We start from the raw sequence: 27,407 nt of genomic DNA on the forward strand, positions 1-27,407 counted from the left end.
ATGTGCACATTCGTCCATCAATTGCCCCAGATGCGTCAACAGGCGCCCGCTGGCATTACTCGGCCCGCAACACTCTACGACCCAGGTGTTCGGGTGAAATTTAGTGTGTGTGGTGTGTTTGAGTGGTGTGAAGTGTGTGAAGTGTGTGGCGTGTGTGTAGTGTGAGTGGTGTGTGGTGTGTGTGAAGTGTATGGTGCGTGTGGTATAGTGTGTGGAGTGTGTAGTGTGTGAAGTGCATGGTGTGTGTGGTGTAGTGTGTGGGGTGTGAAGTGTGTGTGGTGGTCTGTGCTCGCTAACATCACTTGCCCCAACAGTCTGTTAACGGCTAAACAGGGGATCCTTGTCTCGCGTGTAGTGTGCGTTGGAGTAAAGTATCTTGTACGTGCCGAGTGCATAACACGCTATTGTCATTGCTTTATTTAAAAAAAAAAGTGACGTCCCGTGGGTGTAATTGTTATATTTTATGGCTTTTAATTGCTATGGCGAAAGGAAACGTCCGTCTCTTTCAGGCGATAGCAGATGACAGCAAGATGATTGGTGTACGACTTTCGTGAAAACGCGATGTACGCTCAATATAGGGCGTGATGTACCATCACACGGTGAGCGATGTACCATCAGCATAACCACAGCGAGTGACGTTCCATCAACACAGTGCAAGCTGTGGTTGAACCATTAGCAGCACAACACTCGGCACGAGTATTAGTGGGATATTACGGGTAACATCATACATGAGCAGATTCCGTTCCTGTCAACATATCGACCTATTGGCTTTCCAGACCGACACTATCCAGCGGTATTTCGTTTAAGCAAGCAAACTGGAACGGAATCGCTTTTCTTGATTAAACTATCAGTCGGGATGATGTACAAATCGGCGCCCGCCGTGCCACGATTCACCGCCACGAAAGGAACGCAGCGCAGCCCGAAGCGCGCATCAACGACACCCCGAGTGACAGGTGGAGGACGCCTCGTCGATGGGTCGTCGACAGAGGCGAGCGACGTAGAACGAACGAGCGCACGGGACACGACCATCGACGTGGACACAACGAGACCATTGTTGAGAGAATGCCGAGAGAGGCGCGGACGTCGCTTTACCTCTCGCGTCCTGAGCGCGGGCTTCGGGTAGGATGAGCTCGGAGTTGCCCGCTCGGTGCGCTTGCAGGTTTAGAGACATCGTCGCTTGCAGGCGGTCAACAGCAGCAGCAGCAGCAACAAACAACAACACGCAGAGTGGACTCGAGGACTTCAGCAGATGCGCGGCAGTGCCGGTTCGTCCATGTAAGGCGAGGTGAGGAAGTCAACGCCGATGCTGCTGCTGCTGATGATGATGGTGATGACTTGATGAAATGTGTCGATTGCAAAGGCGCCGGCGGCGGCGCTGGTGATGTCGGTATTGTGCGGCGGAGACGCGCCGAGGTGCGCAGATTATGCCGGGGTTGTCCTGAGCCGACAATTAATCGCGACTTTAGGCCGCTATTGACCGGCTTAACGACGTCTCAGGGTTCGTCTCGGCGAGAGGATGACGAAAGACAGCGAGAGAGAGAGACGGACGGCGAGAAAGGAACTAAGACCGGCTAAAGACTGCAGTCTCCAAGTCACTGATAGAGTCGAGCTATTCGAGGAGTTCGCTATCCCCTCTCCTCCCCCCCCCCCGAAAGCCGTTGTCGGCGAAAGGTGTCGCGTCGAGTCTCGAGTCAGAGCGCGGGCGAGGCGAGGAGGAGTCGAGGACGAGGCGAAGGCGCGGAGTGCGACGTCTCCATGCTCGGCAGCTCCGAGTGCGCGAGAGATTCGAGAGAGAGGCGAGAGACGCACGCTGGTAGGTGGGGGTTGGTGGGGTGGGTGGGGATGTGTGGGTGGGTGGGTGGGGATGTGTGGGTGGGTGGGTGGGTGGCGTGGGTGGGTGGGAACGCGCGGCGAGTCCCAGCGTCGAAGCGGTAGGAGGAGAGGAGCGGCGCTTCGAGGAGGAGAGCCTCCCGCGATGAGATCTTCTCTCTCGCAGCCGAGGGACACCCTCGAAGCGGGCCCCGCCCCGACTCCGTCAAGCCCCTCCCTCCCCAGAGGCGAAGCCCCGCCCACTCGAAAAAGCCCGCCCCCTCCCCCTCCACTCCTGCCTCTGCACCCCCCCCCCCTCCAACTCTCACGTTGGGTTGACAGCTGGGGGAGGTGATGGAGGTGGTGGATACGTGAATGGACGGTGGTGGTGGTGGCGGTGGATGAATGCAACGATCTCTGTGGGAATCCTATCGAACGGGCGGGACGGAAGGCTAAAAGGGACCCTCAGCCTCCATAGACGACTGAGGCTGTTTGCGAGCGCCTATTAAGGTGGGCGCACGCTCGGAGTGTGCCTAGCCGAGCCACAACACCGCGCCCGTCATTATTTTGTCTTCCCCCGGTGCCGATGTTTATACACCGGCACCGGGGGCTCATGCACGGCTGCGTCCCTCTGGGGGCGGTGGGGGCGGGGGGGGTTCCAGGGCAAGCTCAGGCGCCACTTGATGTCGATGTTGTCCATGCCCCAGAATGTAATCCAAGGTTGCAAGGTGCACACACAAAAGATCCCCCGGGTAGCCTTGACAGACTGTTGGGGCAAGTGCTGTTAGCGAGCACCTATGAAGGTCGGCACGGCACACGAGGGGGTTGGTGGCCAGCACCACGCCCGGCCACCTTTGTCTCCCCAGTGGCGATGTTTACACACCGCACCCAGGTACTCATTTGAGGTCGAGTCTACCTAGGGGATGCCCAGGACCGGTTCAAATAATCGTAACTGGTGTTGGCCGTGAGCGGGAGTCGAACCCGGGTCGCCAGGTTCGTAGCGCAGCGTAGCGCAAACCACTACACCACGGCTCCCCACCACACAGACAAAGCTCCCCCGTATCGCCTGTTAACAGACTGTAGGGGCAAGTGCTGTTTGCGAGTAGCACCTATGAAGGCCGATACGATACACAAGGGTGTGGGTGGCCAGCACCACGCCCGACCGCCTTTGTCTCCCCGGGTTGCGATGCTTACCACACCGCACCAGGTACTCATTTGAGGCTGAGTCGACACTGACTCACACACACGCTAGAGACAGGATCGATTAAGTACATGCACTTACAGGCAGATACAACCTAAACGATTCATCCTTATACTTTTTAGTTAAAATCTAAATTTAATTAATGTATATACGCTTGGCCTTCAATCAGAAGCCATCCGCCCCGAACGTCCAACTTTTTTAAATTTCCAAGCGAGAACATCTCGACACCGACCCAGAGTGCCGGTAATGGCAGCTTCGATGTTCATTCATCGGCAGCTCCCGTGACGATACGGTCGGATTAAATACGGCATCGTCGCCATCCCTCTTGGTTCGTATTGTTACATCGTTCGCGCTTGTTCGAAACACTGAAGAGGTTGGTGAAACGCGATTTACGGACGAGACTGGGGCTGTGATCAAGGGCAAAGGGTCCCCCCGTGTTGCCTGTAACAGACTGTTGGGTCGTGGGCTATTGGCGAGGAGCACCTGCGAAGGCTGGCACGGCACACGAGGGGGTGGGGTGGCCGACACTCACGCCCGACCGCCTTTGTCTCCCCAGTGCTGACGTTTACGCACCGCACAAGGTAACTCATGTCAGGCTGAGTCGACCTGGAGAGGGGGGGGAGATCCTGGACCTGGTTCAGATAATCGTCACCGGTGTTGGTGGCCGTGAGCGGAAATCGAACTCGGTTCGCCCGGTCCATAGCGCAGCGCTTAAACCGCTCACACGACCGCTCCACACAAACACTGACAAAGACCCCCCCCCCCCCCGTATAGCCTTAGCAGACTTGTGGTGCAAGTCTACGGGACTCGGGGGGGGGGGGGGTGGCGGGGTGATGTGTGGCCAGCACCACGCCCGCCCTCGTCTGTGCTCACATTTTCGGTTGAGTAAGGAGAGGTCCCCAGGATTGGTTCGCATCATCATAACAGGCATTGGTGTGGCCGTGAGCGCGAATCGAACTCGGGTGGTCGGGCTCATAGTGCTGCGCGCTAACCACTGCGCCACCACTCCGCCCTCTCCCCCGCAAGGGGGGCCCCTGTGATGAACAGGCACATGGCGCGCGTTCGACTAGGAACGAGGGAGTGGGTTCGATATCGACACGACGCCACGCAGGGCCGTGCAATCCACGTGCGGAAACCTTCGGCGGCTGCTCGTAATTCGGCGCGCTGTTGTTGTTGTTTAGGTGAACGGAAGTCGCTCTGAATTGACGGTGCGTGCGCGTGTACGCAACGTGCAGCCTGAGAGAGCGCAGCCTTTGGAGGGGGCGACGCACCGGAACGGAGTCAATTTGGTGTCTTTCATTAACGCGTCACGCGCGCAAACGACCCCAGTAGGGGTTGTGATGTCTGAAGAGATTCTCGGCATGCCCTAGATCGACTCAGCCGTTCACCAATCATCTATCTGCTGCGGTGTGTAGTAAAAAAAAGACAAACATCCCCCGTGTAGCCTTAACAGACTGTTGGGGCAAGTGCTGTGAGCGTGAACGCGGCACACGAAGGGTGTGGGTGGCCAGCACCCGCCCCAACCGCCTTTGTCTCCCGAGTGGCGATGTTTACACACCACACCACATCCCCTAGGCCGATTCGACCTAGGGGATGCCCGGGACCGGTTAAGATAATCGCCACTGGTGTTGGCCGCGAGCGGGAATCGAACTCGGGTCGCCGGATTCCGTAGCGCAGCGCAGCGCGCTAACCGCCACGACACCACCTTTCCGGGGAGACAAAGGCGGCCGGGCGTCTGTCTGTCATCATTGACGCCGTGGAACCCTGGGTACGCGCGTGGCGTTGGAGCGCATGAAGGGAGCTCTTTACGCAGTGCGCTCTTCTAACGCGCCGTGCGACGCTTAGCAAACGCGGCGTTTGTGCACGCACGTGGGGATCATCCACTGCTGGATTACGGGCTCCACCTCCCCCGCTATCCCCCCACCCTCAACGTCGTGCGGGGGCGTAGCGAGCTATTTGACCGCGATACTTCACCGCGTCGGTCGACGTTCGCTGCGTGCACTGCGTTCGCACGCCGCGCAGAGACAGATCCGTCCGACTTCGGCGAACGATCGCCAACAGTTACGTTGGCGTTGGCGATTTGTCGCGTTGCTGGTGATGGAGAGAGAGAGATGGCGACTAACGCGTACGTTGCATTGTGATCAAGGAAAAGGGTGGTGGAGGGGGAGGTTAAGGCGGACGGACGGATTGTAGAATGTCAGGCGATATGTGAACGCTACCGAGAATTGCTTCGTAAATAAATCCACTGCCATCGCTGGCTCGATTGGTGTCTGAGTGTGTATGTGTCTGTCTCTATGCGTGTGTGTTCACACACACCGAGTTCGATTCCCGCTCACGGCCAACACCGGTGGCAATTATCTGAACCGGTGTTGGGCCTCCCCTCGGTCGACTCAGCCTCAAATGAGCACCTGGTGCGGTGTGTGAACATCGCCAGTGGGGAGACAAAGGCGACTGGTCGTGGTGTTGGCCACCCACTCCCTCGTGCGCCGTGCTGCAATTCATATAGGTGCTCGCTAATAACACTTGCCCCAACAGTCTGCTAAAGGTTATACGGAAGGATCCTTTGCCTTTGTGTGCGTATGGCGCCTTGTGGTTCGCGCGCCGCGCAACGATCCCGACTACGCGAGTTTCGATTCACACTCACGGCCAACATCATACATGGATATTTGAACCGGTCCTGGGGCCTCCGCTAGGTCGACTCAGCCTAAAGACGGGCACCCTGCTGCGGTTCTATAAACAATGCCAACGTGGAGACAAAGACGGCCGGGCGTCGTTTTGATATTCATTTCGTAAGGATTTGCTCATTGCGTTCCGAAATAAGTTCAACGCGCGGCGCATTGCAACCCCGCCAACGCTGCCCACAAACGTGCGCGTGACTTATCCACGGCTCAATCTTTGTCTTTGCCTTTTTGGTTTGCTCCGTCTTCCGCTGTCCTCTTCTGCTTCTCGTCCTCGGCGTTGACGATAAGAGCGCACGAGCCGAGTAAGCCATGAACGTCGCGACGGCCGCGGCTCCGCTCAGCGGAGCTGTGCCGCTCCGTGGGGTGCCCCGTGGGGTGCCCCGTGGGGTCATCGCTGCCCGCTTCCCCTCTCCTCCTGCCAGAGGGACCCTGAGACCGCACCACCACCCTCCACCCGGGTCAATTTGCTGCGGCCACCGCAGCGGTAACCACGGGGGCCACACAGACGTCGGGCGATAGACCGACACCCCCCCCCCCCCTCCGACTCTACGTTGTCTACAGTCCCCAAACTCCACGTCTCGCGACCCCCCGCCCCCAATCCCCACCATTCACACACTCATTAAGTCCTTGCACGCTGCACGTGCCCGATGATTGTATAAACGCGTCCCACGTGACGCGCTACGCAATGAACAGTGACGGTTGTCTAAACTCGTGCTGGGCCTCCCCTAGGTCGGCTTAGCCCCAAATAAGTACCCGGTGGCGGGGTGCAAACATCGCCACTGGGGAGACAAAGGCAGCCGGACGGGCGTGGTGCCGGTCACCCACCCCGTCGTGTGCCGTGCCGGCCTTCATAGGTGCACGCTAACAGCACTTTCCCCAACAGTCTGTCAAGGCTGTACGGGGGATCTTTGTCTGTGTACCGCAGTCTCTCTTTATATTTGTGTTACAGGACATAAGCAAGCCACAGAACACAGAGCAAGATCGTGCATTAGTAATGTATTAAAAAGGCACGCTTATCTGTATCTCTCTCCCCACGACCGTATCTGCTAAGACAAAGGACATTACACAATGTAAACCGCTCTCAGCATCATCATCATCAACACCAGCAGCATCATCACAACCATTGTCTAGGTGGCATCCCTGGGGTCTTGCATGTCCACGGGTACCACGCCGTCTTACGCATTCAAGAAGAGCCTTCAGAGTAATTGCGCAAAGCATGCCCACGCTTAACTGGACGACCAAAGCAGAGCAAAAGTTGAGGAGCGGGGGGGCGGTCAATTCCAGCAACGGGTCGTTATTAAGTGAATTCTGGGAATTTACCCGAGTCTGTAATAACACAGACGATGAGGTCCCCGTGTTGTTATTACGTACGGTGCGAAAGAAGTTCAACATACATTACTCTGGAGTGAGGCCCATATTATATATCTTTCCAGGTGTCATAAACTACACCGAAACATCATCATCATCGCAATCTAACCTACGAACTGTATACCATGAGCCAATCGACTATACCATTAGCCAATCGACTATACCATTTTCCAATTATCCCGAGTGTCTTCTCTGGGCTGCCAAAAAGAGATGAAGACGAATAGCAGTATAACGGCGTCTCGTTAAATTAAAAGGCCAGTGGCTTCAACGGAATGGTCCGTGCAGATAGTGCGGTGGCTGTATGAATCACTGTCTCTCTCAACTTGACTCTTAACGCACTATTTTTTTATTTTACCAGGTAAAGCCCACTGAGCTATGTAGCTCTTTTTCAGAAGCGACCTGGCCACAAACGATAGCTCAACGAAGTGGCTTATCACGTGGAAATGTATAGCAGCCAAATACTCGAAACGCGTGTTGTTGATTCTAAATGTGGAGGGAAACCCCCAGAGGACCCGGAGAAAAATCCACGCGACCACGGGGAGAACATCCAAACTCCAAATATACAGCAGGCGTCAGGGTTAGGATTGAACCCACGACCTCCTGTATACGGGGCGAGGGAGTTAACATCTCGCCATCGTGAGATAAAACCATATTTTGAGGGGTTTCAGACTCAAATCCTCGCGCATCTCTCCGAATTGGCTAATTAACCAAACCTCGTTTGTAAAATACAATTTGAGTCCGTTACACGCTGCACGCGCCCGATCGGTGTGACCGGGTGGACAGCTGTGGTGATGACAATTAATCATCGGGCGCGTGCAGCGTGGCAACGACCAATATTGACTCGGCTCATGAGACACCCGTTTGTCGAAAGCGATGCTGCGTTGGTTTGATTTTTTTTGTTCAATCCGAATCAACCGCTGCTGGAAATGCGCGCTCAGGTCAAGGCCTGCCGGTTCGTGTAAACTCAACGTTCACATGCTCGATTGCGGAGAGACCGACAAAAGAAGGAGACATTATTGCTGCTTTTCGAATTTATGGTGGGAACGCGAGGACCTGGAGTCATTGTTCGTCCCTCCATTGCCACCCAGCTGTGATTGGTGGGGGGGGGGGGGGGGGTGGCGAGTCAGGACCGGTTCGGACATCGCTCGTCATCGATGTTAGTCGTAGCCAGGGAATCGAGCTCAGGCTCGTAGCGCAGTGGCGACGCGCTCACCTCTACTGCGCCACCGCTCCCCGTGAGTAAATTTACCAACGGCGATTGATCATTGATTGGTAATTAAGGGCGAGTGCCGAGCGACTGCGTTTGAAATGAGTCGCGGTTTATTAAGTCGGCGGTACCAGACGCGTGCGCTTCTCATGTCGCACGAGTGTCGCACGCACTTCCAACAACAACTAAAACACACACTGAACACACGTACAGAGAGTGAGACGCTGGGAACGTGAATACTCACGACTGCAAGCTTCGGGAGCCGCCACTCGCGGCGCGTTTTAACGTTTCGACTGCAGCAGCAAGGCGGATGCGCCGTCAGCGTCGGCCTGAACTACACCCCCCGTCTCTCGGCCGAGCTAGCGTCTTCGTGAGAAGGGGGAGTTGGGTTCTGAGTTCACGCGAACTGCGATCATCCTCGCAGCCAGCGGTGGCTTCTGGCCAAAGGCGGTCACCTGACATCGCGCGGCGCTTTCGGATGCGCTTCTGCGGCCGTCTGGAACGCTCTCTTCCTTCCGATATTTCGGAAGCACGCTGGGAGCTATGGCACTTTTAAATCGATTGACAGACTTTTAAATCGATTGACAGACTAATTTCTGCCTTTTCTGCGTTTAGTTTGTTGTGCTTCCCCCGCACCTCCAATTAGTGCGGTTGGCTATGTACAGTGCGAAATAAATTCAACATGCATGCATAATGGACCGTGACCGGGGTAACCCAAATCGCTGCTGTCACGAGTAACTTGCATCATACAGCTTCACCGCGTGTTAATAATACACATTTATTTCCTCTCTGCTTACCCAGGAATGCCCATTATTTTCAACAGGTAAACCATAAACTTGTTTCTCATGATTGTTATCTTCATTTTGTTGTTGTTGTTGTTGCAGGATATTACAATGGGATTGGTGGATTTTCTTCCTTTTAGTTCTAATCGAAGAGGCCCGACGCGCATTTGCGTGGGATACACGGCCCGGGGTGGAGGGTGGATAGTGAGCGGGGGGGGGGAAGAGGCGTGATGACGTCAGCACGCACGAACCCGGCTCAACGATGCGGGAATGCGGGTGACGTCGTCACGCAGGTGTGCGCGGTGACGTCACCACACCACGCTCTTTGCCCGCCCGCCCGTGCGCCATCCAGCCAGCAAAACTTAGTAAAACGAATATACTGTAATCAGTGGCGGATTAAGCTGCAGCATATGTTATAAAGGGGTCCTAAATAAAAAGAAAAGTAAATATTAAAACACTATTTTTATTTGCATAGGAAAGTTAATGCATTTTTTCATTTGTTATTCAGCCAGATACTACGACAAATCTCTAACCTTAAACACCCAGTCGTTCATAAAAGTTGAAGGCAGTATAGTACTGTAGTAATAGAGCAAGTGCTTGAACGCATTTAGCGCGGGGCCCTTGAAAGTGCGGGGCCCGTAGCGTATGCAGCAGCTACTTTTGCTACTAGGATAATCGGGCACTGACTGTAATAATAATAATAGCATGATGTTGATGATGATGATGATCACAACTCTTACCTGCTCCTGTGAACGCGCTCTGGTTGATTGGTGGATGCCAACAGCATCTACTCCGATTTTAATGTCACCAGATCGGAAGTATCGTTTGCTGTACAACGGTGTAAATCGCAGCGAGGCGCGCTGTTCCACGTGTTGGATAGACAGGTATTGTTCAGTATTCGCGCAACGGATAGTGAGAGATGACAGGGGCTTCGTCAGGCCTTCATCCAGCAGTGGATCGACCATGGCTGGTGATGGTGGTGGAGATGATACGGCGCACTTCATACCAATGCGCAAAAGGCGGGGAGTAATATAACGCTCATTCCTAGTTATTTTATACACAGTGTATGTGTGGATTGAATTGCGTAGCGCCCGTTAATGTCTTCCTATTCGTCTTCCGTAAAATGATGCCCCGCTAAAGCTGTAATTATTCAACGTTACGGATATCTTAAAATTAACAGCTCGGAACGCACGGCAAAACAAACGTACTCTACGTACAGCTTGTAATTACGATAGTGACAGTTTGCACACATTATAGTCTCATTCGTTTTCATTTGTAAAGCATCGCTTTCGTTAACCTTTGAATAACAACAACAACAATAAACCTATCGGCCGCTGGATGAGCGCCTTGCTGGCTTGTACGCACGTGTGTACGTTGAACTTGTTGCACACCGCACGTAGCCGACCGTGCTAAGCGGAGGTGCGGGCGAAGGGCAGGAAGGGTTCGTATACAACAGCAATGTTCGATTTGACGTCGCGAAGAAGAAAACGAGAGAGGTGAGATGCGTCGCGGCACCAACAATGCTCATCAATTATCCACACTCACCGCCAGTTATCTTCATGCTCAGCCCATCACCCTTAACGCGTGCATTGCAATAATATTCAGCTGCAGCCCTTCGTTGATCCAACTGCTGGATTAAGGACTTCTCTATACGCCGTATCGGTCCCACTGGATGCTGTGGGGCCGTGGTGGGGGCATGGTTTGACCATTCTTCACCACGCTCACCAGCGGTTAATGGGATGCCCAGGACCCCGTTCGGATGTCACTCGCCACTGATGTTAGACGTGATTGGGACTCGGAGAGAGGGGTTGACGTGCGGTAGCCACTGCACCACCGCTCCCCCCCCCCCCCCTACCTACATACAGGACATATATATACAGCCCATATACACAGCCCACTTGGGACATCTATGAATATATACATACACATCGCACTTTGAATCAATATCGTTCATATTTACAATGTACATACAATTTGAGCTGAGGTACTGTACTTTAATTTGCAAGTTAATGTCCTATAAATCCACATCCACTTGATCTTCCACTATATAGGTTTATTTTATTAAGTGTAAACATGCGCTTACAATGGCTGGTGTGGTGTTCAATATTAACAAGGACCGCATGTAACTGTCTATAGATTATCAATAGGCATAGCTACGCCTTAAATTAATATAAACATAAAACGTGCTTTAATCGAAATAACACGTGTAACTAACGCAATGTTAGATTTATTATAATAAATGGTACTCTATAGCCCTTGGTCAATCCACTGCTGGATGAAGACTTCCCCACGCCGTGCCGTTTCCGGCGGGTTTATTTGACCATACTTCACCACGCTCGCCACTGATGTTAGTCGTTGTCCGGGAATCGAACTTAGTTTTTTTTTTCCCCCCCCACGTCAGAGCAAAGTGCGCTAAACATTGCGCCACCGTTCAAACCACTCGCTTTACTATCGTGGATTAATTTAAATGTACGCTTGCTATTTTCTTTTCTGAAACATATATGTACACGTTCACATAGTATTAACATTATATATATTTTACACGTATAGTTGAAAATTTAGTGAGTGACTGATGTAAATTATAATCGCGCTCTAATAGGACTGAAAAGTCGGATTTGCCAGATACTTGAGTCTATGCTATAATTATAGTAACATCCAAATTATAGAATTTTCGAATTCGAATCTCCCAAAACGCTACGTTTGAGAGATTGGTCGGTTTGACGAACGTAAAAAAAAATCGCCTCTATTAACGCAGACAGCGTCGATTGCTTAGCGCGCAGCGTGGGAACGTGTTAAACAATCATCGGACACGTGCAGCGTGGAACGAGTTTATTTGTACTTGAAATGGGGAGTACATTCACGGATCGTGATGAACACTTACAAACAGACAATCTCCATTATCGGTAAACCAAGTGATTCGCCTTCCTTGTGGAGTGAGTTGGTCTGCACGGCGCATTGTGAGCTGAGTGGGTGAGCTTCCATCGGTGTTCGAATGGCGCTAAAAGACACGAGCGCTTCTCTCTGCTGTGACTCTTGGGCAATCACCCGACCCATTCGTAGCCCGTCGGCCGCTTTGTTCAGGTTTGGAGTGCCGCGGTGGCTAGGAGATGTTAACTACCTCGCCTGGTACGCGTGACGTTGTGGGTTCGATCCCGACCCTGACGCCTGCTGCTGTATATTTGGAGTTTTCTTCTCTCTCATCATCATCACGGTGGCTAGGAGATGTTAACAACTTCACCTGGTACGCATGAGGTTCGTGGGTTCGATCCCGACACTGACGCCTGATGTATATTTGGAGTTTGCGTGTTCTCTCTTTCTCCGTGGAATTTTTTCAGTGTCCTCCGGTTTTTTCTCCTTCACGTTTAGAATCAAAACGCGATCAGCGTATTTGGCTGATATAAATGTCCACGTGATAAGCCACGGCGTTGACCTATCACTTGTGGCCAGGTCGCTTCTGAAAAAAAGAGCTATTTCGCTTAGTAGGCCCTACCCGGTAAAATAAAAATAGGTTTGGTTTAGTTTTCACGGTTTGAAAGCAACGGCCGCCCTGGTTATTACAACAATAATAATAAATTTTGATTTAAAGCTTTCGTGACTACAGGGATTCATATTCTTGGTTCTTTCGGTAAAGTCACGTAGAAGGTAAACAATAAAATAAAATAAATTGTTTTATATTTTTATTATTTTATTGTTTCCCTTCTACGTGACTTTACCGAAAGAACCAAGAATAACAATAATGATCGTAGAGTACGCGTCTGCATGCCTGACAGTGGACGCCAAAAGATCCCTGTGAGGTAATTGACAAAGAGCCGGCGATTGTGTGAATGGCGTCAGGGTCTACATTTGGAAAATTACAAAATTAAAACCACACGTTACTCAATTTGGATTATACGCATCATCATCAGCAGCAGTAAACTGGCAGGCGATGGCCCAATGCCCCTGTTGCAAGTGAGACTCCGTCCTAGTCTCTCGTGTTCTCACCACCTGGCTAGACAAACTCAATGTATGTACGTCGAACTTGTATGTACGTATGTTGAACTTCTCTCGCACCTGTACGTAGCCAACCGTGCTCATCAACCAAGGTACCTAGCCAACCGACAATGCTATTTTATTCCACTTAGCGGCTATTGTCGCCTGCAGCGCGTGTCTCGTCACAGGGCGCAGTGCGCGTGTCTCTTAGTCCACGTGGCTAAGGTTGGAGTGAGGGTTCGGTTGGCGTGGCTGCATGAACGTGCATTCGCTGTACTCCCACATCCCTCTCTGTTTCAGATCATAAAAATAACGTCTCATTCAAGTGGCCGATTGCTACTTCGCGTTGGTGGACTGCATGCCTTGTTTACGAGCTAAACACGATATATATAATGTTACACAGGAACCACACAGGATACCATTTCATAGTGTATCTATTATTACGCCACCATAAACCGTGAGCGGTGGGCCCGCGCATGGCTTTCGCTTGTGAAATATTTCGGGGTTCTTGAACCGCGATCACGATGTCGTTTAGGCGAGAGCCACCACTGAGAAACCGAATCAGAATATGAAATCATCCTGGCGATATCCGATGAAGATCATCGTGGCTGATGGTGGTGGTGGTGGTGATGATGATGACGATATTGTTGGACGAGGGCGGAGGATATAGTCACGCCACAGCGGTTAGCGCACTTGCCTTATGAACCTCTGAGACCTCAGTTCAATTCCCGGTCACGGCTCAAATTAACGGAAAGGGAAATTGGAACCGGTCGTGACTATTCACCCCCTCCTACCCCTCCCTCGCCTTCACCAACCCGCACTGACCAACGTGGTGAAGTATGGACAAATAACTCCCACGCCGCGGTGATGATGATGATGATATTTACTGACCGCTATGTTTGGGCTATATGGGTGTGTGCGTGCTGTAGTTCTCGATATCAACACAGATTCCACGCCGATTGAAAAACTCAAGCAACATCACACTGTGCAGCGTTACGATGTTTGCAACGTCGCTATAATTAACAAAAGCAATGTCGAACGATTGCACAGGATACCAGCGGCAAGATTCCTGTTTTAGGTGGCTTCCGCTGAACGTTGGGGAAGTTTGGTCAAGTCCACTGATGGGCGTTTGGCTGAGTACCCGAGAACTCCAACCACGCATTGGGAGCGAGAGAGAGAGAGGCACTCAATGCCAGCCCCCTGGCTGTAACAATGGGGGGGAAACCCCCAACCCATATTGCAATAATGCAAGAGTACCAGAGACTCCAGGGATTTGGTAATTAGTCGAGGTTGTACAGGGATGCTGCTGCCGTGGTTAGCAACCTGGACCTGTGATCCAGAGGTCGACCTCTTCGATTTAACCAGCTCGGCAGGTGACACAATGTGGGCAAGTTTCTGAACCCCACAGCACCCCCCGGCCCTCCAGCCCCCAGCCTCTGCCAACCCAGCTGTACAGTGGGGTAAAGCGTGGGTACTCCCACCTCTTCTAAAGACGTCCTGGCCAGCGTGGTGGAAGAGTAGACCAAATACACTCTCGAGAGGCGGGTCACTCGAGATCCCACGAGTGCAGGGCCTTTCCGCCAGTAAGTGGCGGCGTGAGAAAGCTCTTTCAGGGCTGCGCCTCTATCTTAGTTTAGCAGTAGTCGGGAAGCCATCCACATTGTCCTCTAATACAGAGTAAATGATGGTACTCCGCTTGATGCATCGTACCCAGCGCTCGCGTGTGCACGGCACCGCTGTCTGTGCAAACAAAGACACAGATCTCCCGTATAGCCTTAACAGACTGTTGGAGCAAGTTCTGTTAGCGAGCACCTATGAAGGCCGGCACGGCACACGAGGGGATGGGTGGCCAGCAGCACGCCCGGCCGTCTTTGTCTCCTTAGTGGCGATATTTACACACCGCACCCGAACCTCATTTGAGGTTCAGTCGACCTAAGGGAGGCCCAGGACCGATCCACGTGTTCGTCACCTATGTTGCCCGTGAGCGGGAATCGAACTCGGGTCGCCAGGTCGCGAGGTTCCATAAAGCAATGCGCCACAGATCGCGACACTACTGCTCCGCTGTCTGTGCACGTGCGATACACACACACGGCGAAATCGCCGTCTAATCGAACGGTATACAGCTTGTGGCAGATGTATAAACATTACAGCACGCGAATATTGTTTTTTTGTATTGACTTTCACGAAAACTCTCCTTTCATCAAAGCCGGCAGCATTTTCTTCGGACGGGAGAAAAAAAGAAATATTCCGTGAAGATGCGCGCGCTTGACGCAGCACGGCCAGCAGATGTCGCGTTTAATGTGCCGAACGCTGAACGGCCGAGACCACAACTTCTTCCTCTTATTATATATTTTTTTTATTGAGCACGGCCGCTGATGCAGATGCGAGCGCATCGACTGCAGTTTCACATTCAGGCGGTCAAGCCCCAGATAACCGCGTCGCGAGACAGCGAGCGGAGTGGCATCGCTACGATGTCTTCCCTCGTGTTTGTGGCTCGGGCATTGCGTCGCTATGCGTTCTGGGTGACCACGACCGCACCACTGCAATGGGGAGTTTATCATTTTCCATTTTATTACACGCTTTCATTTAACTCGCTCTGTTGTCGTTGTCGCCGTTGTTGTTGTTGTCGTTGTTGTATCCTCAAATCTTGTAACTCAATTTTAACCCACTTCCCAATGTGGTATCGACTGCAAACTTGGTATACTTATATCATACTGATGACAATACTATATTCTATCATAATATATATTTTAAGCATTATTTTGTATATGTTATGTTTCGGCTTGGGTCTAATTGTCCACGCTCAACTGACGTTGGCTGTAAGTGGCCACGGCCCCCTTACGTTGTGGCAAGCTTCGGGGCCACTTCCTGGAGTCGTGGGATTCTTCCATTACTAGTACATTTCATAAAAGCGTGTTTAAAAAAAAAGTGTTTTTTAATATTACTTATTTTGTGCATCAGGCATCCGCATCTGCCACGGTTTGTGCGGATGCGGTTTAGAGTGGACCACGAGCTTAGCAGAAGATCAAACCCCAGTAGAGGGGGGGGGGGGCATCTTCTGCGTTGGGGTATTTCACAAAATGTTTGTGACTCCTTTCGAACTCCGTTCATCTCTCCAAGCCTCATCGGGGGTGGGGGTTTCAACTCGCATTGTTGAAGGTTCAAGCGCGTGGGGTCCAAAAGGGGGGTTTGGGGCGTGACCTCAAGCGTTGGACGAGGGACGCGGCGATTGAGGGTCGCGACCCACAGCTTGTACAGAGGGACCGCGTGCCTTATTAGGGGCCGTCCATAAATGACGTCACGCAATTTTGGACGATTTTTGACCCCCCCCCTCGTCACACGGCGTCACAAAAAGTCAGACCCCCCCTCAAATATGACGTCACAAAGCTCTGCTCCCCCCCCCCCCCCAAAAAATAAAACATTCTTAAAATCGCTTTAAACTATTGTCATTGTAGTACGTATTTAATGTGGCGTTGCACTCTGACGTTGTCGGGGAAACATTTATTAAAAAGTCTATTTAATTAAGTAGAACGTGTTGTGTCTATATTTATTTAAAGTTGCGAATTTTGATGTGACGTCACATTTCTCAACCACCCCCCCCCCTCGTCACACATCGTCACAAATGTCTGACCCCCCCTCCCCTCGAAGGTGCGTGACGTCATTTAGAACTGCCGCATGCACCGTCATTTGGTTCGCACGTTTTGCCTTTAAAACGCCACGCGGTCCGGCATTTGATTTTTCTTTCTTGAAAACTCCTTCTCTGTTCGACCTGTTGTGTTTTCGTGCGTGCGCGTCTAATTTGCTGTCCTTCGCATCGCACGACCGATTAGCGCCGTTGGCGACGTACGGCGCGAAAGAAGTTCAACAGACTGCGCATACATAAACTACGGCTGGGCACAACAAAAAGCAAGCTATTTAGCGAGGATAGTTGCGGCGATACGGGAACTTAAGGGAGCCAAGGTGGCTAGGAGATGTTAACTACCTCGCCTGGTACACAGGAGGTCGCGGGTTCGATCCCAACCCTGACGCCTGCTGCTGAATATTTGGAGTTTGCGTTTCTCATCATCATCACGGTGGCTAGGAGATGTTAACTACCTCGCCTGGTACACAGGAGGTCGCGGGTTCGATCCCAACCCTGATGCCTGCTGCTGTATATTTGGAGTTTGATTTTCTCTCCCATCATCACGGTGCCTAGGAGATGTTAACTACCTCGCCTGGTACACAGGAGGTCGTGGGTTCGATCCCAACCCTGACACCTGCTGCTATATATTTGGAGTTTGTACTGTTTCTCTCCCCGTGGCCGCGTGGATTTTTCTCCGGGTCCTGCAGTTTTTCACTTCACATTCAAAAACGTGCGTTTGGAGTGTTTGGCCGCTGTACATTTACACGTGATAAGCCACTTTGTTGAGCTATCATTCGTGGCCACGTCGCTTCTGAAAAAGGAGCTATATAGCTCAGTGGGCCTTACCTGTTCAAATGTTTTTTTTTAATGTTTAATTTATCGTTTAGTTTTAATTGCGGCTATTTAATTGCCTTGCCCAGGGCTGGGCAACCGATATCACAAGAAGAGACATCTTTTTAGAATTCGGTGAAAAAAAATTCAATATTTCAAGAGCCGCATTGCACTGTGGTGGTGAACGCGAGACGGCGGTGCTCCTTCATAAATAACGGTCACGAAGCGGCTCCGAAGCCCCTAAGCCTCGCCACTCACACACACACACGTGTACACACTCACTTGTACACGTGTGTGTGTGTGTGCACGGTGGGGAGCGGTAGTGCAGCGGTTAGCGCCCTGCGCTACGAACCTGGCAACCCGGGTTCAATTCCCGCTCACGGCCAACACCAGTGACGATTATCTGAACCGGTCCTGGGCCTCCCCTAGGTCGACTCAGCCTCAAATGAGTACCTGGTGCGGTGGATAAAAACATCGCCACTGGGGAGACTAAGGCGGTCGGGCGTGGTGCTGGCCACCCACCCCCTCGTGTACCGTTCCGGCCTTCATAGGTGCTCGCTAACAGCACTTGCCCCTACAGTCTGTTAAGGCTATATGGGGGATATTTTTTTGTGTGTGCGTGTACACACGTATGTGTGTTTATACACTTACTTGCATTTCACGCTACCTACTACACCTCGGTCTATATTGCTACCCCCCCCCCCCCAGCCGTCCCGCCTTCACCAACGAACCCGCAGTGACCAGCGTGGTGAAGTATGGTGAAATATCTCACCATGAACCGCATGGGCATATAAATAGTACAGTACACACATTGTAGGCAACTTATTTGGTGATACTGCTGCGTTCGCAGTGCTGCACAAACAACAACAAACTCTACCTCTCTGGCCTCTCTCTATGTGCTCTGAAGAAGAGCCATCGCCCGAAACGTCGCCGATTACATACTTTTTTTGTTTTGCTCTTACAGGCCACAGGGTCGTTGAGAAAAAAACTGTGGAGTTTTTTTTTTGGGGGGGGGGGGGGGGACATTGCAGGGATGTATTTGACTTGTCCAGAAACGACATGAGAACATGTGTCTCACCCTGGGCAATGCCCGTCAGCTGCAAGCAAAAAACAACCTTCGTGCCATACATTGTCTCTGCTATGCCGCGTATATCCCCTTCCACAATGGCATTATTACAACGGCCATGCGTCCTATCATTGTGGTAGCCGGGCGCTGAGCAAGCGTAACCAATGTCCAGAATAATGTTCAGAATAGAAATGTGTCGTTAACCCACCACCACCACCACCACCATCCGACACAGCCAATTAGTAAGGTTGGTCACGTAAACAAAACGTGCCAATTACGTGACAAAAACCTTATTAATTGGCTGTGTCGGGGTGGTGGTGAGTTAACAACACATTTATATTTACGCGATATAACCCAGAAAAAAACCCCTTTGTGATGGATAATATTGGTCGTGAAAGCCTACGACGTGTTCAAGTAACCAATATGGTTTATATATATGTATGCCATGCGTGCGCATAACTGTGCACGTAACATTAATCGTTAGCACCCGTTCATTAAGTGATTAAAATTGCTATGCAAAATGAAATGTATGCGTTATATATATTACTTCTGCCGTATTCTCTGGATTATAAGACGCGCATTATCTCCCCCCCCCCCTCTCCAATGCATTTTAAAGATAAAGTTGAGCAGTGCGTCTTATTATACGGTAGGTGTGTAGGTCACACTGTGTGTGCGTGTTTGTGTGATCAGATTTGTAAACCTTTATAGAGACCGGGCACATGTTTGCAGGTACGTCTTACTTACCGGAGCGTGCTATTATCCAGAGAATAACGGCTAGTATATATACATATACACACATATTACCTTGCGAAAATGTATTCCACGTACAAGAACGCATGCAGCCAATGACTGACCTGGTGCCCAACAGTTCAATAATTCGTAAAATATTCGAATTGCGCGCGAGTCTCCCAAGTTTGGTTCCCACGGGGACTGTAAATACACAATGGGCTGTATACTCCTCTGTAATTCCCTGCCAGGGGCTTCCTCTAGAATGGCCTAAATAGTCTACATTACCTACTCTGTAATTGCCGCTTGATAAACATTGGTCTGCAAAGCCAATACGTCCGATGGGACTACAACATAACTTTTATTAACACGTGGAGAACAGAACGGAATTCCGCCTGCAATATATATTTATATTTTTTATGCACAACTTTCCACAACGGGCCGTAATGAATGCGTTCGCCCATAATGTGACGCACATTAGCAGATAGATTGGCGTTTTTGAGTCGCGTGTGGGATTTGTAATATGTTGGACGGCCAGAGCCACGTGTATATCATGAGCGTGCGCGTGCGTATGGGTGACGAATGCGTAATGAATGTATCTTACTGGGATCCGTACTAATTTTAATACATACAATTGTAATTTACACACATGAAGCGCGTTCCACCCAGAGGTCGTAAGGCGCTGCACAGAGCTAAAAGCAAGCGAGTAAATAACTGACGCAGTTCTAAAACAGAATATAAACACGCAGGCTCGTGATTTAACCACAGGTACAAATACCCCCCCCCTCCACACTCCCAAAACATAATCAAATAAATCGGGAGAAAAGACCTTAAAGAAAAACAATTCCTTAAGGCGGGATTTAAATTAACAGAATATTCGATGGAAGTGAATTCCATAGAAACACAGTATCTCTATGGTAGTGTAGGTGTGCCAATGACTATGGGAGTTCGCGAATAAAGAGCCCTCGTCCCCGATATTCTGTATATGACTCCATGTATGTGAATGTGCGTAGGTATATGTTACCTTAATAATGCGTATATGTGTGTCCTCGTGTGCAGCGTGTGCGTATGTGCGCGTACGTACAAACCAGCGAACCGAGTTCGATTTCCGCTCGCGGCCAACATCAGTAACGAATATCTGAACAGGTCCTGGGTCACTCTTAGGTCGACTCAGCCTTCAATGAGTAGTCGGTCTGGTGTGTAAACAAAGGCGGCCGGGCGTGGTTCCTGGCCGCACGCATCGTCATGCGCTGTGCCGACCTTCCTAGGCGCTCGTTACAAAACAATTGCCCCAAAAGTCTGGATGACCACACGGTGGATCTTTGTCTTTGTGTATTTAACTTAAAAAAAAACTATACGGATTGGGCGACCCCCTGGGGAGTTATTATAAAAAGCCCACATGTATATATGGTTTTATACACGTAAGCATGTGTTTACATACGTTTCTAAGCGTATCTTATTTTACATTTTACATACCATTAGTATCATCATCCTCATAATCTACATCGGACAATTCATTTTGAAATGCCAATAAATGTGATTGCGTGAGATCATGTTTATATATTTCTATCTTTTAAGAGTATATCGTTACTTTTGTGCACACACCGCAGAGAGAGATTTAAAAAAAAAACATATATCATTAAATATGTGAACGTCCACCGAGGAGATGGAGCGATGCATTCAAGATCGCGTTTAAATGTACAATTCCGAGCAAAAGCTATTTGTGAACACGCATTTCAGACGAATATTCTACCAAAGAGAGAACGCGTGCATATCTGCCGAGGAGCTGATTGCTCGTTGTTTTCCCCTCGCCGCAGACAGGGCCGTCTATAGGCGACGGGGGTGCGAGGCCCGGGGCAAATCACACACCGCGTGCCCCCCCCCCCCCCCCCAAAGCCCGGGGCTCGGGGCGATCGCCCCTACTCGCCGTGCCCTAGCGACAGCTCTGGCTGTAGATAATGTCAGCTCTCGGTGTCTAGACATACGGGTGGATCGCGAGTGATGACGACGGATTGGGGAGCATTCATCACGATGATGATGAATATTATGATGATTATGTTGATACAGTTGATGCGGACAGCTTTATATATATGGTGTAACACGTCCTGACATAGATGTATACACAGCGTGAAGAAAACACGTAGGTTCGTACATGTATATACTTACAAGGTACACAGCACGTACAGGCGTGTAGACAAGTAACGTGCAGGAAACGTAGGTCAATATTTACACGCATAGAAAGTACGCGCTCGTACCCGTAGCGTAAATAACCGTATACACGCATGTTCGTATATGTACGCCGATCGATACATAACTATATATATACGTGTTCGCACACGTGCACACATCCACAAAGTACTGGTAGATAATTGTGAACGATAATACAAAAAAAAACCCCGCACACAACGCAACGCATTCGTAATACACACGGATCTACACACACATGGGTCGTGCACGTGTTATGACGTGAGCTCCAGGGGTCGGCAAACCTGCATATCGCGACGTAATTTAGCAAGGACCACCACCGCCTCTCGTATTCACCCACGCAGTGCATTGGCGGCTCTTGCCATATTGAGAGGTGGGGGGGGGTAGTGGTTTGCACCGAATTGGTCCTGAGTCTGAAGCTGAGATCCAGTGGACGGCGCTTGGGCTGGCATCACGGCACCGGGTTTATGGGTAAGGACAGCGATAGGTTTAGGGAAGGAGTTGGGGGATAAGGTTATTGATAAGATTGGGGTTGTGGTTCGTGGGTTTGGGGTTGGGGTGACGATAGGGTTAGGGGTAGGGTTTGAATAGGATGATCGACAGATGAGCTTCGGAGTTATGGTTATGGATGAGGACAGGGTTATGGATAGGGGTTAGGGGTAGGGATAAGGATAGGGCTAGGGTTAAGGACAGGGATACGGTTTGGGATCAGGATAGGGTTAGGTATAGGGTAAATGATAGGGTTAGTTATAGAGTTAAGGATAAGGTTAGGGATAGGCTAGAGGGGTAGGGTTATGTGTATGAGTTAGACGGTAGGGTTAGGGGTATGTTTAGCGATATGGTTGTGGGTATGTTCGGGTTCGGGTAGTGGTATGGGGACTGTGGATAGACATACCGGACTCAGAACACGACGACAGTTGCGTCGTGCCGTCTGGCTCCATCCCCGCGTGCATCTGTCTGCTCTTTCCTCTTCTCGACTCTTTCCTCCTCCTCCTGCTGCTGCTCCTGCTGCTGCTCCTGCTGCTGCTCTTCGGACGAGCACTAGAGTTGCAGATGCACAGAGAAGTGGCGCTCATCATCATCCTCGTCGTCGTCATTGTCATCATGCGAACACCAAACGCACAAGTGGAGAATAAAGGCCTCTCTCTCTCGCTCTCTCGCGCTCTCTCCTTTGTGCGAACAACAACAAAAACAAAAAACCCGCACCTCCGATTAGCATGGATGGCCACGTACGGTGCGAAAGAAGTTGGACATACGGTACATACATACAGACAAAACCGAGCAGGGAATTTAGCACTGCGACAAATCTTAATGTAAAGGTGAGCGTCTGCAAATTCAACAACTCTTGAGCAAAGCAATTAAACTAAACTTTTTCATTTTACCAGGTAAGGCTCACTGAGCCTATGTAGCTTATGTTTCAGAAGCGACCTGGCTATCACAAATGATAGCTCAACGAAGTGAATTATTACGTGGAAATGTATAGCAGCCAACTACTCCAAAACGAATGTTTGTAAATGTGGAGGGAACCCCCCCCCAATTGGATGGCCGAATCACTTAAAACTGGTTCTAAAAGTGGCTCTTTATTGGCCATACGGATTTATAATCGTTGTCATCATCATCATCATCACCAGGAGAGATTAACGGTCGGTATTGTTGTTTACTTGGGGATTTAAAGTTCTCTCTCTCTCTGCCCGCGGTGGTCCGCGTGGATTTACTTTCCGGGTCCTCCAGTTGTGCCCTCCTCTAAATATACAAACACACGGACAGATTGTTCTGGCTGCGACTATTAATTCCCACGTATGATATCAGCACTTGCGCTACCAGTGTATTCAAGGCTACACGGGGGATCTTCGTCTTTGTTTCGATATATAACGATCCCCTTCATAGTCTTAACAGACTTTTTGGGTCAAGGGCTGTTAGCGAGCACTTACGAAAAACGCCACGGCACACGAGGGCGTGTGGGTGGCCAGCACCATGCTCGACCGCCTTTGTCTCCCCAGTGACGATGTTTACACACCGCACCCGCAAACTCATTTGAGGCTGAGTCGACCTAGCGGAGGCCCAGGAACGGTTCAGATAATCGTCACTGTGGGTGTTGGCCGTGAGCGGTGAATCGAACTCGGAGCGCCAGGTTCGTAGCACAGCAGCGCGCTAACCGTTGCGTCACACCGCTATGTACATACACACACTACAGTATACATACACACACACTACAGTATACATACACACACTACAGTATACATACACACACAAGCTACAGTATATAACCGTGCTCTGTGATTTGTAAGGCGCGCGGGTTGGTTGTCTATGGCCATGCGTGTAGCACTAATGGCTCGGCATCCGTGTCTCTGGCGGGGTCTCGCGCTGTACACTTGCCCCGCGCGAAAACGCAAAAACCATTGCCTCGAGCCGGTTTCTCGCAGCAATGTGAAACACGTGCGCATTGTTGTTGTTGTGTTCACGGAGCGCTACGAACGCGGCTCCTCGAAACCCGCGTCCACCCCTGACATCACCACCACCACCACCACCACGCGGGTTTGACCTCTCCACCCCACCACCGCTTCTGCGGTGGCGAGGCGGCTCGAGGCGGCCGGGCTCGGTGCTGGGGTCCCACCAAGTCCTCCCATCGGCGATGGGGTTTGCGACTCGCTACACAGCGCACGTCCACAGCGGTGGTCTTGTTAAGTCCGTACCGGTGGTGGTGGGGGGACATTGTCGCGTCGTCCGTGTTCGCACGGACAGCGCTCGCTGCAGCGCGCACTGCGAGCGCTCGGCACAATGCGCAGTGCGGAGTTCTACCATGCCGGGCTATATACATATATGTTACATATATATCTAATATATATTTTACATAGAGGGCAATACGGAATGGATTTCTCTACGATTAATAACCACAGATAAAGGCGCAGCCCCTGAAGTACGTTGAGGCTACACGCGGGGTGTTTGCCTGTGTCGTGGCTATGTATATATGTATGTTTGTTTAACACATAGGCATTCGCCACCAATATCATCCATAAATATAGGGTTTTTTGGGGGTTAGATCGCGTAAATATATAAATGTGTCGTTAAACCCGCCACCACCCGACACGGCCAACTAGTGAGGGTTGTTACGTAAACAGAACGCGCCAATTCGTCACTAGTCCAGCACACCGGTTGTGTGTTGGAGAGCCAGGCCACAACATTTACAATCTGAGTACGACGTTTCGCCAGTGATTACAACCAGCTTAATCAGGCGACAGTGAGATTTGTGGAAAAGTCCAGCTGTTTCGTTCCTTGTGTATGTGTGTGTGTGTTGGACTTCTGTCGCACCGTACGTAGGCGACCGTGCCCCTCGGACTGCCCCGGTTTCGTGATCGCAGTGCGCTTCCAAATTCGGCGACCCGAATTCCATTCCCGCTCACGGTCAACATCGATAACGAGCATCTGATAACCCAGCCTGGGCCTCCCCAAGGTAGACTCAGCCTTAAACGAGGACTTGGTACGGTACGGTGTGTAAATGTAGGACGCTCCTGAAAAAAACCAGTCATATGACTGAGTGTGTGGCGCTCCTGGACGAATAAATAAATAACCCCTGGCAGGTTTCTTCACCATACTTCACCACGCTGGTCGTCAGTGGGGCTTCATGAAAGTGCTCCAATAGGCCCACACGGCTGTCGCTGTGATTATGATGATCAGGGCCTAATCGTAGCTGGAGCTGTCCGGGGACTCAGCCCTGTTAAACGTTGACAGTAAATACAGTTGAAGACTGAGTTCCTAACTCGAGTAAAATTAAAGTGCTAGTTTGTAAATGAAGCAATACAAATGTATATTTTATATGATTGCAAATTGTAAATTAATTGCATAGTTCTCCTCTTTTATAGCATTGTTAATTAAAGTATTTTATGTATACATATATAATTATCTGGGATACTCCGGTATGCGCGTAGACGCAGGAATCTGGTATATATGTAGCAGATGCATGCAGTATCGAATACATGTGTGGTATCACCGTGAGCGAGGGGTCGATATGAATTCTAAAGATGTTCTAGAAGTGCTGGAGATATCTGATATATATATCTGTAAATTAATTGGTTCTGCACTGCACGCGCCCGATGATTGTTGAACACTTCACCGCGTGACGCTGTGTCCGTCACGTGGAAGAAACACGTCGACACACGCGCGCGCACGTGGAACACACTGAGATCGCCAATCTGCATTGGAATCGGCTCTATTAACGCAGACAGCGTTCATTGCGTGTCACGTCACGTGGAGACGTGTTTAACACTCATCGGGCGCGTGCAGCGTGCAACGAGTGAATTTTGCATTTGAATTGGCGGAGTAGATTGGAACAACGGGGCAAAGACGGGGCGCGGTGGTGGGGTCGGTAGGACCGAAGTTTGGAAAAACCCTCGTCTATGCGTTAGCTCGAAGTCTCGAGCTAATAATCACCTACAAATAAATATATACCGATCCCAATCGTTGGCGGAGCAAACGATTCGCCTGCCGTGACATGCGACGCCTAAGCCGATGGAAAGGCCGCGCTACCGGTTGCTAACTCAACCCCTGGATGAGTGAACATCCTGGGACGTAAATAAATACACAAGCAGCGCCGTTTCATCAGGAGCAGCGACGCCTCTGCTGTGCGCAAGTCGCGACCAACACACAACCTCGACAACAAACGTCGCTTAGCGTCGCTTAGCGTCGCGTTACAGGGGGGGACTGTCGAGGGAGGGTGGCCCCGCGATGACGAAGGACAGCGTTGTCCCTCTGCGACGTTGTCCCTCTGCGACGTTGTCCCTCCGCGACGTTGTCCCTCCGCGACGTTTTCCCTCTGCGACGCGCCGTTATCGATGACCGTGTTGAGTTTGCGTTGGTCGTGCTTTGCGCGCTGCCGCGAACGCCGCGTCGCGAAGAAACAAACAAAAAGCGATTTTGTGTTCGTCTAGAAAGAGGCGCGATAGGACGCTCCTCATCATCTCTCTCCGCGCTCCTCATCTCTCTCCGCGCTCCTCATCTCTCTCCGCGCTCCTCATCTCTCTCCGCGCTCCTCATCATCTCTCTCCGCGCTCCTCATCATCTCTCTCCGCGCTCCTCATCTCTCTCTCCGCGCTCCTCATCTCTCTCCGCGCTCCTCATCATCTCTCTGCGCGCTCCTCATCTCTCTCCCCTTTCAACTCTCTCCGCGCTCATCTCTGTCTCTGCTCAGTGCCTCGCGGCTCGGGAGCAAAACATTCTAAACTCACCGGTGGCCGGCGCGGTCATGCGTTTGCATGCAAATCGTGGGATTAGCGCTTAATTGAGACGTGCTGCGAGCTAATATTCCCGAGCGCCATCGAGGGCTTTCCTTCCCGTTATTAGCATGCGGCCAGGGGGTCGCGCATTTGCCCCTTACGGGCGGCTGATTGAAGCTTAGCGAGCTATTACGATCGGTGAGAATATTGGCCCGGAAGCAGCGCGTTCGCACAGTAAGACGCGCTGGCGTGGCGGTGGCTTGCGTGGCAGGCAGCGTGTCGATGATGATGATGATGACGATCATCGGTTTAACACGGAGGATTTCACGAAAAATATCATCCATAATAGAGGCTTTTTTGTTTGTTTGGGTTAGATCGCGTAAATATATGATTGGGTCGTTAAAGCCCGCCACACGTACTAGTTGGCTGTGTCGGGTAGTGGCGGGTTTTAATGACACATTTATACATTTACGCGATCTAACCCAAACACAAAAAAAACTGTATTATGGATGATGATGATGATGTTTGTCGCATGTGCAAGCGGTTGGCGCGCTGCGCTATGGACCCGGCAAACCGAGTTCCATTCACCACTCACTGCCAGCACACAGTGACGATTATCTGAACCGGTCCTGGTGCCTCCCTTAGGTAGACTCAGCCTCAAATGAGTACCTGGTTACGATGTGTAAACATCGCCACTCGGGAGACAAAGGCCGTTTCCGACCTTCAGAGG

The 27,407-nt window shown here is 51.0% G+C and overlaps 1 protein-coding gene across 3 annotated transcripts in view; it reads right to left on the reverse strand.

Annotated features, from left to right (window-relative positions):
* LOC116940295 (pituitary homeobox 2) overlaps positions 1 to 27,407 on the reverse strand; it is a 65,965-nt gene that overhangs the window by 27,799 nt on the left and 10,759 nt on the right. For 2 of the 3 annotated variants that reach the window (XM_032949916.2, XM_076065704.1), the window contains exon 2: positions 22,363 to 22,508. In XM_032949916.2, coding sequence (XP_032805807.1) covers positions 22,363 to 22,420 — 58 coding nt within the window. In that variant the 5' untranslated portion in view covers positions 22,421 to 22,508. Of the gene's footprint in view, positions 1 to 1,092; positions 1,831 to 22,362; positions 22,509 to 27,407 lie in introns of those variants that run through there. The other variant, XM_032949915.2, reaches the window with a different exon arrangement.

This window comes from Petromyzon marinus, chromosome 8 (genome assembly GCF_048934315.1).
Source record: "Petromyzon marinus isolate PM22_M1 ecotype Great Lakes invasive population chromosome 8, UKy_Petmar_22M1.pri1.0, whole genome shotgun sequence".
Taxonomy (NCBI): Eukaryota; Metazoa; Chordata; class Hyperoartia; order Petromyzontiformes; family Petromyzontidae; genus Petromyzon; species Petromyzon marinus.